General features: G+C 42.8%; 1 protein-coding gene across 1 annotated transcript in view; it reads left to right on the top strand.

Moving 5' to 3' along the window:
• The window catches only part of SYTL5 (synaptotagmin like 5), a 63,592-nt gene extending 54,739 nt beyond the window's left edge, over nt 1-8,853 (top strand). The window contains exons 14-17 of the mRNA XM_054384774.1: nt 3,247-3,355; nt 5,298-5,433; nt 7,736-7,944; nt 8,711-8,853. Coding sequence (XP_054240749.1) covers nt 3,247-3,355; nt 5,298-5,433; nt 7,736-7,944; nt 8,711-8,853 — 597 coding nt within the window. The remainder of the gene's footprint in view (nt 1-3,246; nt 3,356-5,297; nt 5,434-7,735; nt 7,945-8,710) is intronic.
• The last annotated feature ends 10,451 nt before the right edge of the window (nt 8,854-19,304 follow it).

The raw sequence follows: 19,304 nt of genomic DNA, 5'->3' as shown, positions 1-19,304 counted from the left end.
AACATTGGTGAGCAAGGTCAGGATATGCCTGAGTTTTTCATAGACCTGATCTCAAATGTAACTGTAGAAGGTTTCTTTTTTCACTGCTCTTTATTTTGTCTAGAAATGCCAGCTTGAACTGGCACAACAGGTTCTCTCTGTGTTGCTGTGGTGGTTTGGCTGGGGGCCACTTATGACTCGCCTTCTTAGATGGATGGGGGAGAGGGAAAGCAGAACCAAAGGCCTGTGAGCCAAGACAGAAGCAATTTAATAAGGTGAAAAGCAAAAGCAAAGGTTGTGCACAGAAGCAAGAGCAAACAAAGATGTTATTCTCTGCTCCCCATCAGCAGATGATGCTTGGTCACTTCCCAGGAGGCAGGGCTTCAATACACAGAGCAGTTGGCTCCAGAGGACAGATGTCATCAACAAATGTCCCCACACTTCCTTCTTTCGCTTAGCTTATCTATCTGAGCTGATGTCATATGGCATGGAATACCCCTTTGGTCAGTTTAGGGTAGCTGGCTAAGCTGTGTCCCCTCCCAAGATCTTGCCCATCCTCAGCCTTCTGTCTGGGGGGAAGACGTTGGAAAAACACTGCCTTGGTGCTTGGCTCAGCAGTAGCCAAAACATTGCTGTGTTACCAACACCCAGCTACAGCACTGCAAAACACAGCACTAGAAAGATGCTCTGGGGAGAATTAACTCCAGCTCTGCCAAGCAAAATACAGTGGCATCTGTTGATCTTAAAATGTAGTTTCCAACCTCTTACAATGTGAATTGAAGTTCAGCACACATCAGTGAAGGCCTGACAAGGATGCTCTGAAGAACACAGAATGCATTCTCTCTGGTCAAGATTCAAACATTTATAGAACAAAAAGATGCAGAAATAGCAGCTGTGCAGAAAAGGTTTTCAATTAGTTTTTCTCTTTCAGACCTGGAGTCTGCTCTCTTCTCTCACCTTGCTTCTCCACACCTTCATTCCGAGAGTGACTCAGGAGTGACTCTTCTAAAGTACATGAAATCAACTAGATTTTTAAATTCCTGATTGGGGGAAATAAGGGCTGAATGTCAGCTCAAATAAGCCACAGTTTATAGGTCCAGAAACAAGTTTGAGGGTTTTTTTTTCCTCTTTGCCCTCTTCGTTTATGGTTGTCGGGTTACAGTTGGACTCCATGATATTAAAGATCTCTTCCAACCTTGATGATTCTATGATTTGTTCATGCCAGATATTTCTGTCCTGTGTATGTTCACTGAACAGTGTCTAACACCACATGGCTTTATTCTTCTGAAAACTTGCATTTCACAGAATCGTAGAATCACAGATATATTTGGGCTGGAAAAGACCTCTGAGATCATCAAGTCCAGCCTATGACCTAACACCACAACATCAGCTAAACCATGCCACCAAGTGCCACATCCAATCTTTTCTTAAAGACCTCCAGTGATGGTGACTCCACCACCTCCCTAGGTAGTCCATTCCAGTGTCTGATTACCCTTTCCATGAGGAACTGCTTCCTAACATCCAACCTAAACCTCCCCTGGTGCAGCCTCATACCATGCCCTCTTGTCCTGTCACTAGTTGCCTGTCATTCTAAAGGATGACAAAAAAAGGTGACATATAGAACAAGTAGCTGGAATTACTGATGAGCTTCCACCTTGGTGCCAGGTCCAGCTGGAGAGCTGTAACCAGTGGAGTCCCCCAGGGATCAGGGCTGGGTCCGGTGCTGTTCAACATCTTCATCAAAGGCATTGATGAAGGGACAGAGAGTCTGCTGAGTAAGTTTGACGATGATACCAAACTGGGAGGCTTGGCTGATTCACCTGAAGGCTGTGCAGCCTTTCAGTGAGAGCTGGACAGACTGAGTGCTGGGCACAGAGGAACTAAAATGAGGTTCAACAAGGATGAGTGCAAAGTCCTGCACCTGGGGAGGAATAATAAACTGCACCAGTAGAGTCTGGGAGGTGATCTGTTGGAGAGCAGCCCTGTGGAGAAGGGCCTGGGAGTCCTGGTGGATCACAAGTTATCCATGGGTCAGCAATGTGCTCTTGCAGCCAAGAAGGCCAATGGGATCCTGGGGTGTATTAAGAAGAGTGTATCCAGCAGATAGAGGGAGGTTCTCCTCCCCCTCTGCTCTGCCTTGGTGAGATCTCATCTTGAGTACTGTGTTCAGTTTGGGGCTCCCCAGTTTAGGAGGGACAGGGACCTGCTGGAGAGGGTCTGGCAGAGGGCTATGAGTGAGCATGATTAGGGGACTGGAGCACTGCCTTATGTGGAGAGGCTGAGGGACCTGGGGCTTTTTAGTCTGGAGAAGAGAAGACTTAGAGGGGATTTAATAAATGTTTATAAATATCTGAGGGCTGGGCATCAGGAGGGGAGGACAGGCTCTGATCACTTGCACCCTGTGATAGGACAAGGAGCAATGGATGTAAGCTGCAGCACAGGAGGATCCACCTCAACATAAGGGGGAACTTCTTTACTGTAAGGGTCACAGAGCACTGGGACAGGCTGCCCTGAGAGCATGTGGAGTCTCCTTCTCTGGAGACTTTCAAGGCCCATCTGGATGCATCCCTCTGTGACCTGAACCAGGTTGTTTGGTCCTGCTCTGGCAGGGGGGTTGGACTGGATGATCTATTTGGGTCCCTTCCAAGCCCTGACATCCTGTGATCCTGTGATTTTGGAATCATTGAATCATGTTTGTGACATGACCAAAATTCCCAACAGGCCACAATACCAACTAGATTTCTGTTTCTGTGAGACTATCTTTTTTTTTTTTTTCCTGTGACACTCTTCACCGTCTGTTAACGTTATTCATGGATGAGACTTTGTACTCAGTAGCACTCTTCCTCACCCCAGGCTGCTGATGGACTCGCCCTGGCACCATCTGTCTATGTTTGTTCTGAGTCCAAGATCCTCCAGGAGCCACAGCACTACGGATTTACTTAGAATCACAGAATCATAGGTCATTTCCTAGCTCAGAAAGTTGTCTAAAATGTGATTGCATTCAAGCTGGACTATCTGATGATCTGAAAGTGGGCTGATGTGTCCTAATATGTTTGGGAAGTGTTTCAAACACTGTATTGTTATACCAAAATTAAAATCCAAAGGAGAAGGTGAATGGTTAACCTTCACCGGATTTCTGGTTTGTTTGTTTGTGTTCATTTTTTCTTTTCTTTCCCTCCCCCCCCCCTTTCTTTTTTTTTTTTTTTTTGTTATTTTTTCCTTTTTTTTTTGTTATTTTTTTCTTTTTTTCTCTATTTTGCTTTTCAGGTGGAGGTTACAACAGATGTTGGACTTCAATATAAAGGAGAACTCAGAGTTGTTTTGCGTTACATCCCCGCAGACAGAAACCTAATGCTTCCTCTAGGGCAGTTTCAAGGTACAGCAAAACATTAATGGCAACATTATGTTGAGTGTTGAGAGCCCTAACCCAGGGTGAAGTCATGGTGTTGCTGAAGATTGAAATCACACATAAACACATTAGTTGTCTTTATCTGGACATTTTGGATCCTATGTTTCTTCTGCTGCATCCTCTTCTCTTACATTGAATTTGAGGAGAGAGAAGGGTAGAGGATTGAGCAGTTAAGTGTTGATGCATGGCTGTAAACTAAGAAAACAAACAAAAACTCCAGACATTAGATAACATGGCTGAGGACAGCCACAGAGAAATATGTTGTCTCCATCACAGTCTGTGGGTTCTTTGTTCAGCTAGTTAAATTCAGTAGTAACAGACTTCACTGCCTTGTTCTTGCTTCGCTATCTTTAAGCTTACCAACCTTCTCACCTTCACTCTTCTTTTTCATGCTGATTTACCTTTACTCAGTTTTACTGAATTGCTGTAAAATATTATTTAAATTCTTCGGGGAAAGCCACTATTTTCAGGGGAACAGGAGGAAGCAGTTACTTACTCTTTGCATTGTAGCAGCATGAGGAGCAGCAGGTATCTGAAATGAGAGCAATCACAGGGCAGCACCTGAGTGTGCATGGATATACCAGACACAGATCTTAGTGCCAGTATTGCTTGTTAGCACTAGGATTTGACAGATGTATTCTTTTTCTTTCTTTCTTTAACAGATTACATTCCTTCTGCTAGCAGTATTTCCAAAGTTTTCTCTCTATAAAAGCAAGCTGTTAGCTGAAAAATCCTTTTTTAAAAAACTAGTGTATTTTGACATCACTCCTGATCTTTTCTTCTGATGGTTTCAGCCCAAATCAGTTATATGATCTCTGCTACTAAGCCTCTTAGATGCAGAGCAGCAGCAAGTACATGTGTCCTCATGCTGCTGTTGACAAGCAGTAGTGTGTCAGTGAGCACCATGCCCTTTGTCCTGCTTTCCCAAGAGCACTGCATCTGTACACATGGAGCACATGCAGTGCATTGTAAGCTGTGCATTTATATCTTGCTTGTGGAGTAGGGCTGCCTTGACATCAGTGGTAGAAGTGGATTCTGAAAAGAGGGTAAGTACTTACAGGGAGAACTTACAGTTCTCACCTGGAGTACTGCATCCAGCTCAGGAGCCCTCAACACAGGAAGGACATGGACCTGATGGAGCAGGTCCAGAAGAGGGCCTCAAAAATGATCAGGGAGCTGGAACACTTCTATGAAGACAGGCTGAGGGAGCTGGGCTGTTCAGCCTGGAGAAGAGAAGGCTCTAGGGAGACCTAATGGTGACCTTCCAGTACCTGAAGTGAAGGGGACCTACAAGAAGGCTGCAGAGGGGGCTGTTTGCAAAGGCCTGTATTGATAGGACAAGGGGCAATGATTTGAAATTGGGGAAGAGTAGATTTAGATTGGATGTTAGGAACAAGTTCTTTACCACAAGGGTGGTGGATCACAGGAAGAGTTTGCCAAGGGAGGGAGTTGGGGTCCCATCCCTGGAGATATTCAAGGTGAGGCTCGACAAGACTCTGGGCAACCTGATCTAGTTGAGGATGCCCCTGCTGACTGCAGAGTGGTTGGACTAGATGACCCTTGGAGGTCCCTTCCAACCCAGACCATTCTATGATTCTATGACTCTTTCTGATGATTTTAGTAATCCATCAATACTTGTATTTGGATAGGACTTCAGACAGGGCACTTGGTTGTGTTCAGCCAAATACATGGTCACATTATTTATCAAATATGGAGTAACTTCTCTGTCCCTGCCCTACTAGTTTATCTGCCCTTATGGAATGAGAATCTTTTCACAAGGAATACATTAATCCCATTGCAGTATATGATTAAAAAAATAATCTAGCCAAGACAGTTTACATTTCTAAACCAGTCTTGCTGTGCCTGTGTGATTTTTGGTGATGGTTTTACAACTCTCTTCTATGTACAGGAAAGAAGAGCTTTAAAAAAGGGAAAAAACGAGACCCTCACGTGCCATCTGGAGGAATATTAGAAGTCCTCATCAAAGAAGCAAAGAATTTAACAGCAGTGAAATCAGGAGGCACATCTGACACTTTTGTGAAAGGGTCTGTGTTTCTTATCTCCATTTCTTTAATGGCTGTGCTGCATCATATTTTGACTGACCACATCTTTCTCCAGTGCATCTATATGTGCAGAGTATCAGTCCTGAAAAGCAGTTGACACCTTGAAGTAGTATACTGAAGGATGCTGTGAAATAAGGGCAGAGAGGTAGGAGTTGTCCCAGTGGTTAAACACAGATGTGTTTAAATACCACTCAGTCCAGAAAGAGAACCATTCATAAACAGGTATCCAGTGTGCTAATGTGCATGCTGTCACAGAATATAATGTTTGGTCAAAGAAAACACTTCCACTGAGTTAGCAGAGGGAGGCAGGTGAATATTGATCATTCCTGGAGGCAAGAAGTTGTAAATTAGGGCTCTCACATTGGAGAGGATACCTGCTCTGATGGTGACATTTACATTTTCAGGAAATCAAAACAGTGCATATTTTTCTCTAAGAGGAATAGCCAGGCTACATCCTGAATAAGAAATTTGTTTTCAGGAAGGGACAAGTCTGTCTGGATTCCTTGTAAAACTGCAAATAGCACTTGCAAAAGCTGGCATGCTCCTTCAATCCAAGGTTCTTCCTAATGGATGTCGCCTGAAACACGCAGAAAGAGGAAATTCATTGGGTGTGGTGATTCTATTTTGATTCAAGTAAATATGCTGAAAGATAAAAGATTTTTCTCTCTTATTAATAGTTTTGAGGGGTTTTTCCCCCTAGTGTTTAATTGGGAAGGTTCTTCAGCCTGTAGTAAGCTGTAAAGGAGCACCTTTAAACCCTGAGGGTTCCCAGGAAGTCTCTCACTGACTTCTAACACAGCATCTTAACTCTAACGGTGTCTTGTTGATAACGTTCAGTGTTTGACAAAGGATGTCTAAAATTTCTGTTCTGATGGCTTTCAGGTTTGACTCTGGAGATGTGTAATTTTGAAAGATTTAAGGCCTGTGTCACTTATTTGCCTGTGGGTACATAAAAACATGCAAAGTATGACATCCGTGCAGCATTTTGTGTGGGGCAGTCAAAATCTAAACTATCTAGAAAACGTTACACTTAGGATATGCTTGTGTTTGAATAAGATGAATATCACCCTGCATGCCTCATTATATTGCATTTTTCACAGATACAAGTTGTGCATTAGCAAGGTTACATCTTTCTTTGCCAGCTGGCTTTCAGAGCTGTTGATGTATAGAGATGGTCTAGCTCATTAGTGTTGGTTCAAGTGTTGTCACTAAATGGGGATTATAGAAAGCATCCTGGCTTTAATTCTTGATCTGGTAGTGTGCTTCAAACTACCACTAAGCTTATACACTTCAAGAGACTGGCTGATCCCACTGTGGCTTGCTCCCAATTGGACATCTCAACAGATTTCAGGGAGAAAATGTTTTATGTTGGCAATAACAATGTGTGGCAAATAATTCTCTGGACTGTCTTAAGTGAGTGGAGTCTGCTGTTGCTGACGTGGATTATTCAGCACAGTGCAACCAGAGTCTGTTTTCCTTGGACTGTTGATTTGTCCTGTGTCATGGCCAAATGCATAATCTAGTTGCCATGAAGCAGCTGAGATGCTGCTGGTCTAATCTGCACTGTTAGTTTGAGGTAATGTGATGTAGAGGTAAGTTGATTGCCCACTGCAGTAAACTAGCTCATGTTTATTGTCCTGTAAAAGCCCGCACAGGAATCCTGGGCTACTTTTTTTTGTTGCATGTGTGACTTTTTAGTATTTGTTGCAACCACCATAGTTACTCAGTTTTGGTGAAGGTACAGGCTATGAAAATTTGTGGACACCTTGGATTTTCAACTAGAGTATTAAGTTCTTTCAGTTTCACCGAAGAAATTACCCACTAAAAATGAAATATGAAGAGTGTGTTGGACTTCATAGCACCTGTGATTCTGCACTCAACAGGGCTTTAGGTAACTCTGCTGGTGCTAACTCACTGAAGATCCTTTCTTATCATTCATTTCCATTTCTTTCTGGAGTACCTTCTGTCCTGCTTTGAGAGGGACACTGGACAAAGAGACTTCAGAAGCCATTTCTAGCTAGCCTTTTTTTGAAATAAAAAGCTTGTGGTTAAGAATCAAAACTTGAGGCAAGGAGACCTAATTCCAATTTCTGCTGGTGGCAACTGACATTGTAGCTATAAGGACAAATGGAGCATATATGCAAAATATGGTTCATGCTTAACCTAATAGTGGTGGGGAGATGGGATCCTGATTCCCTTTCAGCCTCTTCATGACCATAAATCTTTGTGAATATTACCTGACAACCCATCTGCATGCTCATTTTTCCTTTTCTGTCTCTTCCAGATACCTACTGCCAGATGATAGCAAAGCTACCAAACACAAAACTCCCATAATAAAGAAGAGTGTGAACCCCCAGTGGAATCACACCTTTGTTTTCAGTGGCTTGACTTCAAGAGACATACACAATGTCTGCCTAGAACTGACTGTGTGGGACAAGGAATCTCTCTCCAGTAATATTTTCCTGGGAGGTGTCCGTCTGAGCACTGGAAATGGTAAGATCCCATCTGACTCAGGATTCCTTTTCTTACTTTGCTCTTCTGCTTCCTAAGCCTGCATGATTTATGTATATGAAGGACAGAAATGTTTGCTGAGTGCGTGGAAAGCATATGGGAACTTGGGGAAACTGAAAAGGGAGAGAAGGCATCATGCAGTCTGTAGGTGATTTCATTCTTCCCTCCATTGAGTGAGACACAAAAATTTAGTGCACAGTTGTACTTCTGCTCATTCTAGAGGAACCAGGAATACCTTGGAAGTGTTTCTTAGCATCCCAGGGGGAAGGAGGAGACTACCAGGGAGGTGGTGGAGTCACCATCCCTGGAGGTGTTCAAAAGGGCATTGGACGTGGCACTTGGTGACATGGTTTAGTCATGAGGTCTTGGGTGACAGGTTGGACTTTGATGATCCTTGAGGTCTTTTCCAACCTTATTGATTCTGTGATTCTGTGATACTTTTGTCCAGCAGCAGCCTTTCTGCTGCTAGTGGTGTGATCAGGAAGAAGCATGAATCCATTCCTCCTCTGTTAGGAGGAAGCTGCTTGTGGTGCAGAGTGGGGAGGTTTGTGTGCCTCTGTCCATGTGCCACGTGAGGAGTTTGATGGCTAACTGGTGCTCTCTGCAAGGTTTTCAGTACAGTTCCCTGGGGAGTTGGTAGCATAAAGTGCTTGTCATGTCTCTTGCAGAGTGTTGGAGCTAATGAGCAAGGACGTTAGGTAAGTGCTTACTAATATGGCAAAATGCCTCATATGTTTATATTTGCCAGGTGTAAGTAATGGCAAGGAGGTGGATTGGATGGACTCTCAAGGGGAAGAGCAGCACCTCTGGCAGAAGATGATTGACAATCCAGGAGCTGCCGTAGAGGGGATGTTAATGCTGAGATCCAGCATGGGAAAACGCAGACTGTGAAAGGTTTTAAGTACTGAGGGGTACCACAAGTACTCCTGACTTCAGTGGTGTTCAGACTCTTGTCATTTTGCCCATTTGGAAGTGGGGAAGGGTGTACTCTTTGCCTTGGATATTAAGGCTCCAAGTGAGATTTTAATGCATCCTGCACTTTCATGCACACATTTTTAACCCAGGCTTGTTGTACGGATTATGTTTCTCCTGAAGTCACTGAGAATTTGACCTTGTAGAGAGATCAGTCTGGATTTCTCTGTCCCTTCTGGTGACTGCTGCATGGCTGATGAACACCTCTGCCTGGAGGTGGGGGGCATGGAGTGACCAAATTCTCTAGTTAGTCATTTAGTAAGTAATGCCTGGTTTACATATCTACTTCTGGTCCAAAGGTGGCCTAGGAGACATCAGTGATACAGTACCAACAGATTCAGAGTGAGTCTGTGCTTTGATATTTAAAAGAGAAGAAGCCATAATGTTATGAAGGATAGCAAACAACATCTTTTTTTTTTTAACATGTTTTCTGATTGGGCTGTGCAATGTGCAGGCTGGCAGGCTTGGTCCAGGATGGAGCAATCAGCCCACCAAGCAAGGCTAATGCACACTAGAAACAGGCAGCAGGTGAGCTTCTGTAGAGTGCTGGTGCTCTGGCATTCTCTTGGTCATTTTAATGCACTGTATAAAAGGCAGACTTGGGTCAACACAATCAAAGAGCCTCTAGTGAAAATAAATCATAACAAATCCCCAAACAGTTTCCAGACCTTCCTGATATTACTGCTTCTTTCATTCAGTTGACAGCTCCAGCCAAGGTCTTGTGATGTCAGTGGACAGAGAATATGCTCACATGCCTATCTCCATCTGAAATACACTGAGATGAGACACCTGCTGGGTTTGGACATAGTTAAGGACTTGATTTGACAGATTGTGCAGTAAAAGTGCTGTGCCACAACCGTTTGCACAACTCTAATGTTTCCTCTGAGTGGGCTGGGATCCCATTCAGGTGTGTCCAAACACAAATACTGCCAACCAGAGCAGGATTGTTTTTTTTCTCTTGAACATCCCCCAGTGAGTTAACAGTGGATTTAATGAAAACAGTGAAGTAGCAGATTTTTTGTTTGTTTGGGGTTTTTTTGTTTGTTTGGTTGGTTGGTTTGTTCTTTGTTTTTGTTTTGATTTGTTTTTTTTTTTTTTTACTATCAGCATTCCCCAAAGTGAAAGCAAACCTAACTTTTGGCACATAAACTACCTCTCTCTTCCACAGAACTGCTCTCAGTTGTCTTGGTTGTTTGTACTGCAAACCTGCATTTGTTTTTTAGAACAGTAATAATAATATATTGACATGGAGGCACAAGCTTGATTTTTCACTTTCTAGAAGCTGATTCAAAAAGATGTTAAATAAGGAAACGATTCTTCAGGGTAAAGTTCTAGCTACAGTTGTGGAGGAACATTGGGCATTCAAATGGTTTGGCTTGGTTTCATTTTGGTGGTGAAAATGGGAAAAATAAGAACACCACCACCACACAAAAAAAAAAAATCTTCCAAGCTGGACCCCCAAATGGACACTTCTTTCCTCTTGCCAAATTGAAAACTTTAAAATCATTTTGAATGGAACTAAACCTTTTACAAGGAGTATAAGAGTTTGTCTAATTTTTGAATGGTATTTTCTGACTTGCTAAGCATAAACATTTTAACTAAATCAGGTCTTACTTTAAAAATTCTGTGCTTTACTACTACAGCTTCTGCCCATTTCAGCCCTATGGTAGGTTTCATGATGAATGGAGACAGCTGGGAAGCATCACCCAGCTCCCACACAGGTTTTAAGTTCAGCCTTTTTCCTCCAAAGGGCCAAAAATTTCCAATCTCAGCCTCCACTTAAAATTATAGACCAGGCTGGGAACAGGCTGTAGGTGTCAGATGCAGTTCAGCACATAAAAGGAGCAATTTCACCTGGGAAGTCATTTTGGCCAAAATGGTGCTTGTCATTGATGGGATTTGGAGTAGTACAGTGAAATTACTCCTTAATTTATCAGTGACAGTTCTGTACTCTGGCAGCATGTAATAGATATTACACCCTGCCTCAAATGAGCTTCAGGGAGGTGATGAGCATCATATAAACACTAGAGCAATTTAGAGAGCTGTGCTGTTCCACGATGTTATCAGCACATTTGTAGGAAGCTTTTGATTTGTGGGAAATGTCACATTTAATTATATCTTTGTTCTCTTCCTTTACCAAAAAAAAAAAAAAAAAAAAAAAAGCTTGGAAAAAGCAGAAGATGATTAACTGCAGATGTGATTTCTCATCTCCCAGATCTTTGAATTAATTGCATATAATTGTACATCATCATATACTGGGTGTTACCAGGCTGAGCAAAAAGATGGAAAGCCAGGAATCAGGCTGAAGCTTTCTCTTGGTATGGATGTTTATGGTACTAAAGGTGCATGAATGGCTTATTCAAGGCTAATTTTTAGGAGAAAATAGCCACAATTTTAGCATTGATTTAGAAACCTCTGCCCTGAGTAAGTGGAAACAGCAGAGCTGATGTTTCTAAAGTGTTTTTCCACACAGACCTGAACAAGCGAAGATGCATCAGTGGAGAAAAAGTCTTCTCCACAGTGATTTTCTGAAAACATGTTGCACAATGGATTTTACACTAATACATTTTTCTATCAGAGTAACTAGAGGACTTTCACCACTGTTTATTCCCCCTTGTGATTTGACCCATTAAAGAATAAATGTGCAGCTTTCACTGTAAAACATCAAGTGGGGCCAGTAAAATTTGTCTTTAGACAGCGTGGTTATTACCAGTATCCATCAAAAAGAGGTGATGTTGGGGGATCTCCAAGCCCTGCCATCAGACTTGGGTATCCAGCCCCATTCTCTGAAAGTTTCCCTGCTGAGTTTATCAACTATACAGGGACTTCAGGCTTGTAAATTTTGATGCTCTTGCTTGCATGCTTAGATGCCAAAACCAGGCTAAAATAGGTTTAAAATGACCACCCCATTCTCTCCACCTCAATCATCTTACATTTGAGCAAGAGCAGGTGGGAAATTACAAATAATCTGAGGGGCAATGTTGCCATCTTCCTGTGTTAACCCAATGCTGCTGCCTTCCCTGAATGCCTTTTAGATGCCACATTTTGACCTTTTCTAGCTGCATGCTTTAGCAGATGGTTTAAGAGGGGGGAAGGCATTGGGATGGTGAGTATGCTTTGATTGTGGTGCATTAGACTGGAAGCTTATTCTTCTGTGTCTCTTCCAATGCAGATTGTGTTAAGGTAGCATGAAAGATGTACTTTTATGTATTATTTTTTTATTTTTCTTTTCCTGCCTGGTTAGGGCCTGCAAAGTGCAATTACTGCAATTTGTATTCTGCAAAATACCAACTAAACGACAACAGCAGAGCATCCTTTGAGCATCCTCTGGTGCTAATTGATAAGGAGAGGTAACCAGAGGGTTGCATTTAGACTGGTATCATTTTGGCTTCTTGAGGCATATATGTTCTGCCCAGCTTCAGATATGAAAAGTGTGCAGTTTACTCTGTAGAGTCAAAGAAGAGAAAAGCTTCTTGGATCTCCTTTGTTGAAGAGCTCAGAGTCCTGATTCCAGGGTGTCCAGTTCATAGATTCACTCAGACTCACAGATTGCATTGGGTTGGAAGGGACCCTCAAAGGTCATCTCATCCAATCCCCCTGCAGTCATTAGGGACACCTTCAATTAGATCAGGCTGCCCAGGGCCACATCAAGTCTGATCTTGAATGTCTCTGGGGATGAGGTCTCAACCACATCCCTGTGCAGCTTGTTCCAGTATTTTGCCACTGTCACTGTTAAAAACTTCCTCCTCTACCCTGCTCCAGTTTATAAAACCACTGCCCCTTGTCCTATTGCTGTCATCTTATCTGGTAGGAGCTGTACCTGAATATTTGCAAGGGTCTCTCTGCCTTTCATTCCTCCCTTTGATTCAGCAACCCTCACCAGAATGTTGTACTTGAATGTTAATCTCCAGCATCTGGAAGGAGGGAGGAGTGAAATGAGAACCTGGTTCATTTTCATCCATACCAGGTAAAAACTGAAATTTCCCTTCCCTAATATACAGTATTGATTTTAAGCACTTTGCTACAATGACAGAAATCCATGAGCTCCTGGGAGCTCCTCCATGCACATTGTAAACCTTTTTTTTTTTTTTTTAAGGAGTTGTTTATAAAATGCCTATTTATTTATTTATTTTTACACACAGCAATGTTAACTCTAGAGAAATGGTGGTAGAACGTGTGAGGAATTCCAAAACAGGATGCAGGCTTTTATTTGCAGTGCTGTACCCTAACTCAGCAGGAGGTGCTGAGAAGCAAGCTAGCAGAACCTTACCACTGTGTCACATGGATTTCCTGCCTGGTGATTTCACCTTTGCAAATGCTGTTTGATAAATGGTAATAATCCAGTGTTAATTATATTCTGTATATTGACACTGACACTGGAAAGGGAATCTCAACTTGCTTTTTATTTTTATTTTTTTTTTTTTTAGATTGCATTTCAAACCCAGCTTTTTATTTGGATTACTTACTTTCATCAGTTCTCCTTGGTGGCAATAACATCTGGATGACTGTGTGCTAGTGCTCCAGACAGCTTACTGTATATTTTTGAGGGTAGTTGTAATTGTTGAGGGTTGCTTTCTAAAGTCAAGCACAGCCATTTGTTGCAGCAGTTAGAGGATGTGATGTATGCCTGGTTCTCTTTGTCCTGCTTAAAAAAAAAATAAAAAAAAAATCTGTTGTTAACTATCTGTTTAATTATTCTGCTGGACATGAACAGTAGTAGCAGTAAATGTCATTGCATTGTATTAAGTTCTGCCCAAATTTAGACAAAACAAAATGTTTCCTGCCCAGAAACTCTTTGTACTGTGCACTGTTTTGTGGACAAAGGTGGCTGATAGTACATTTGCAGCTGTTTGTCAAGATTACTGTTCTATCTTTTAAATTAAAATACCAAAACGTTGCTGTGTCCTTGTCTCTCCTAAAATGCATCCCAGCAAGCTACAAGCATGTCTCCCAGGAATATCCCATATTATCTCAATGAGGTAAGGGCATAACTTATGTGGGATGAACAATGCAGTAGGCCTGGCACAACTTCAGAGGTGGGACTCCACTGATAGTGTCTCTCAGTCTCTCTCTTTCTCTCTCTCTCTCTGCTTTTTTTGTTTCTACACTTAAAGCGTTTTAAACTACTTTTCATTTCATAGGCATTGAATCTGTTTTCTTTTTAACATGCAATTCTAAGAGTAAGGGAAATGCAGTGCTCTCTTCTCCTTGCTACAGAATTGTGGTACCTGTGCCTTAAGCCTGCATGTTTAGCAGGTCCTCCAAATCTCCTAGCTCTTCCTCAGTTCAAGCTCCTGCCCACCTGACAATCCAGGTATGTTCAAAATGCAGCTTTTACTGCTCTTGACTGTTTTTAAAGAAAAAATCAAAAAGGATTTGATCAGTACATTTATACTTTCAGCTGAGTCATGCTTACTTCAACTCACCCCAGAGCTGAGAGCTTTCTTGAGACAAACTAGGAGGCAAATAACGTTCCTGGTCTGTGGCTGCCTCTGCTCACCATGCACTACTTTGAAAGTCTGGCTTGGTGTATTAAGCACACAGGTTAGCAAGGTTCACTGGTCTCTAGGTGTGATGTGAGCACAGGCAGTTGGCTCTTTTAGCCTCACACCACTCCTGTCCAGCTTGCCCACTTGCTGGTTCTGCCCTTTATGTGAGTCAGACACCCATAAATGAGAAGGCAGTTGCAAGTGTTGAAGAGCCTTTCTCACATTCCTTTGCTCCTTGTACTTTTGCTTGGGAAAAGGTACAGAGATTTGCTTGAGGGTCTGGAAGACAGTTCTGTAAGTTCTGTATAATTGAACTGCAGTCTCTCCCCCTGTTTGAGGTGATAGATGCCAAGTTCTCCTTGTGAATGGTTACTCTCTGGGTGCTTGAGTGGCCCTGGGAAGTACTTTGGTAGCTAGATATGCACTAGCACATTCTGCATGGACAATGGCTCCCTCATCTCTTTCCCTTGCGTTTTACAGAGCATGCAGCAGCTGATTCACCCTTGGAAGAGGTCAGAGAAATGCATGTGCTGTCCACAACTACCAGTGTCCTCCCTGGCTCCTGTGGTCCAGGCAGCCTTGCTGCCTTCTGTCTTCCAGTCCCTCCTAACACTTTCCCACTCTTCCCTTCACTGAGCTGCCACTGAAACATCCTCCAGCCACAGATGGGCAGAGAGAAACAGGCAGCAGCTACACAGCTGAGAGGAGCTGGGCCATCTCCTGACAGTGTGAAGCATTTGCTCCCTTTTCCCCTTCTACAGCACTTCCAGAGACTGAGGTGAGTGGCTAGAAGTGATCTAGTGCTGAGATGGCACAACCTAAGCTCCATTATTTCACCACCTCAATTTAAAAAGTGGGTTGTGAGAGCATTTCAATGTGCTTTAGGTTAGTTGTTAGCCTCTGTGTTTTCATTAATTATGTTTGGCAGTCTGACTCATGCTCTTATGCAAGCAGTGAGCTGTAACGAAGCTGCATGCTGTAGTCGTTTATTTAGTGCAGAGCTGTAAGGCTCAGTGGTGTTTTCATCAAAACACATCACTTTCTGGCCCAGAGGGAATGACCTCAACTTCAAGAACAAGGATGTGCAACTTTAAATTTTCTCTCTCCTCTGCAGGTCTAGAGGAGGTATGTGATGAGCAGGGTTTCTTCTCATCAAATTAGGTGGATTCTTGGGTAGGAGCTGGGGAAAATCAGGCCGTTTACAAAATTGGTTTGTGCTCCTGAGAAATTGCTGCCTCCCACAATTTATCCCAGTAGTTTTGTTTGCAAAAGATGTTGCATGACAGAAACATGGATTCTTTTCTGGTCTAAAATGACTGAAGTCTTTTGGTTCATATTCAGAACAGAAAAGTGCCTCCAAATTGATGCAGGAACCTCCAGCCTGTGGCTGTATCCACACACTGTGATCTGTCATATCTGCAATGAACAGCCTGGAGGTGCAGGTGGAAAGGACAAGGCTCATGGCAGGTGGGTTTGTCTTTTTATTTTTTTTTTTTTTCAAAACAGCCTTTAATCCTCCCAACTAAAATTCATGTTTTAAAGAGGATTTGCATTTTGCAAGTAGGATTAGAGGAAGAGCCACATTGGTAGGACAACAAAGACTCCAACCTGCACTGTTTTGAGGGAGCTGAATTTTCTCTTAAATGTTAAAAAGAGAGAAATGCACTAATGTGGATACTGCAACTTGATCAGGCAGTGTTATTTTTCTGGAACTAAAAGCCCACAGGATGAATTATTGGAATATATTTGAATTTTTGGAGTCAATTTGAATCTATAAATCTGGACTACAGGCAGAAATACTTTGTCCCTTGTTCAACACTCCTCCTTTCCCAAAAGGCCTATCTGCCACATCCCTGCATACCACACATGCAGGCTGATTGGACTCCAAAACAGAGATGGCACATGATGTTTTTTTCACTGTTTCCCCAGAAAAAAATGTACAGCAGAAGTTGCCAGAAACCTGGTATTACTAATCAGGAACAGCTTTTCTTAATCACCAGATTTTAATAGATGTTCTGTGTAGAACTCTAACTAGCAATCCAATCACTCATACCCTCTCCTCCACTTAACTGAATTTCCTGTAGCAGCCCAGTGATTGCAATCACTTTCCTGATTGTGGCAGTCGTAAAGCCCTGCTCCTGTTCATCCAGACATGAAAGATGAGTGGATGCACCGATTTTGTGCATGAATGAAAATGAAGCTGCAGCAGATTGCAATTGCAGCAGGTACAGCAGAAAAATCGCAGATTAAACCTGGTTGGAAGAGACCTCAAAGATCATCCAGTCCAACCTTTGACCCAGCACTGAAGGGTCAACACTAAACCAGGTCCACACACTGCTTAAATACCCCCAGGGGTGGTGACTCCACCTCTGCCCTGGGCAGACCATTCCAATATTTGAGAACTCTTTCAGTGAAGAAATATCTCCTAATCTCCATCCAAACCTCCCCTGGTGCAGCTTGGAACCATTTCCTCTAGTCCTGTCACTTGTCACCAAGGAGAAGAGGCTGCCCCCTCCTCACTCCAACCTACCCTACAGGTCTCCCCTCTCAGCCTCCTCCTCTCCAGACTGAACAACCCCAGCTTCCTCAGACTCTCCTTGTAGGTCCTTTATGACCCTCACTGCCCTTCTCTGGACATGCTCCAGCACTTCAATGTCCTTCCTGTAGTGAGGAGCCCAGAACTGAACCAGTGCTGAGTACCGGTATCAGATCCATTAGAGATTTTTTTTTTTTTATTGAATGATTGGAGATCAGTTGATGTGTTTTTTTCAGTGAGCAAACTGAGGGGATGTAATGGTCCAAACCTGTCTCACTTGTGCAGTCCTGCTACAAGCATATTCGTGCTGAAGAATCTTAAGCCAGAGCCTGTGGCCCTAGCAGTATCCATATAGATGTGTCCTCAGGCTGTCCCTGTTCCACACGTGGCACTTCAGACATGAAGAGATTTGGTGTTCCTGGCCATGTGTAGTTTTCCTAACCACCAGTGTTAGGCAAGCAGAGGAAAGGTAACTTGGGGTACAGCTGTGTCCATCAGCATGCTGGCTCTACTCCTTCTTGCTATGTTATAGTGAGTCCAGGAGTTTCTTTTTGGTTTGGTCAGGTCTGGCACAGAAATGCTGGCTCTGTGATCTGTTGTTGCTGCCACTGATCCTGTCCTTGCCTCTTATTCCTAACAGCAGCACTCAGAAAGCTTTCAGGGCTTTGTTGCCTTCTGGTTGCTGACAAACCTGGCACCATCCTCTGCAGACCTCAGGGTGGCTCTAGATCTTTGCCACAGCATTGCAGAGAACCCCTCACTGGGGTTGTGTCATGCTTCTATGCCTGCTCTTGATTGTTTTGTAACAGCCTCCTAACACTCCTGGAAGCAGACTACCCTGTTTAGAAGACATGGCCTATCACCACCCACCCCCTCCTTAGTGCTGTTGCACCTCAGTTCACAAATTAGCTTTTGCTAGGTAGCGTCAGGGCTGACCTCCTCTTTACATCATTTCCCTCATTCATTCACTTGCACAAGCAATCTTTTTAAAAGAGATTCTTTTTTTTCCTCATTTCAGAGGTCACGAGGAACCAGCTTCTAGTGAGGCTTGCTTTGAAGATGGTGACAAACTGTTCTTCTCTGACACTAGAGTGTGAAATTGAATAGATTGTTTAGAGACAAACAAGTATTTGGCTGAAAAAAACCCAGGGCTGTGTTCATGAGTGGCAAGAACAAACAGCACAGACACTGCAGTACTGCTTTTCAGGTATCTCAAATCATGCAGCATATCCTGTAAACAGGTATCCAAAGCTGTAATTCTCAGTTCTCAGTCCTTTCATTCATCATGCACAATGTATGTTCTTTGCAGCAGATTAGCAAGGCTGTGCACCATCATAAAAGAACAGAAAAGTCTTTCTGCTTGCCTCCTAACACTTTTTTATTAAGCAGGAAACTTGTTGGGTTTTTTGTTGTTGTTGTTAATTTCTAAGTGATGACTTCCCAATAAATTATATTCACAGATCTGGCAATGACAAATCCTTGATGAAGTCTCCCTGGGGCTAATGTTCCCCTGCCATCAGATCAACGGCCTGATCTGTCTCCAAGATGGAGAAGGGAAGTAAATCTGCTACTTCGGGTCCACTTGGGAAATGAAAAACCAGAAGCACACCAGGTAAGAGAATGTTTTTCTACCAAGCATTAGGTCATTTACTGTCCATCTTCTACAATGCTCAGTTTCTTTATCATAGTCCTTCTGGCAGTGACTTCCATAGTCCTACTGTCATCTATATTCTCCTCACTGCTGCTGGAGACAGGCACTTGCACTGCCTTGCCTTTGGCAGTGTGGTAGTTTTAGGCCATGCCTTTAAAAATTTTTCACAGATCTCGAACAGAAAGTGGTAAAATGTAAACAAACCACTATTGGGTGTAAAAAGGAAAAGAAAGATAATTTCAACCCCCCACAGGCTTATTCTTTCTGCCTGTGACTGACCATGTTATTAGTGGAACTGAAAGACACTGCTGGGTTGCTTGCACGCTTTCAATCTGAGGCTAATGTTCCCTGTTACAATGGTTTGCAGAGAGGTATTTTGATCCAGCTTTTGAATTAATCAGTTTGTATCTCCAAGAGGAATTTTAGACAACTATCTGTTTGCAAAACAATATTTTATTAATAATAATAAAAAAAGACTTATAAACAGTAAGAAAGAAACCCCAATTTTACACTGAATGAAACAGCCAAAATGAACTCCCAGAAACACACCTCAGTTCTTCACTCTCTGTACAAGAAATTCCATTGGGTGGTAATCCTATGTATGTATTTATCTAAAGATGGCTGAAAGTACAAACAAAGCATCATGCATACCTCTAAACAGAGCAGCTGGCTCTGCTGGGCAGACTTAACAATG

The sequence above is a fragment of the Indicator indicator genome, chromosome 1, assembly GCF_027791375.1.
Source record: "Indicator indicator isolate 239-I01 chromosome 1, UM_Iind_1.1, whole genome shotgun sequence".
NCBI classification, from domain to species: domain Eukaryota; kingdom Metazoa; phylum Chordata; class Aves; order Piciformes; family Indicatoridae; genus Indicator; species Indicator indicator.
The sequence above is the reverse complement of the archived record's forward strand: the minus strand, read 5'-3'. Positions and strand labels throughout refer to the sequence as shown.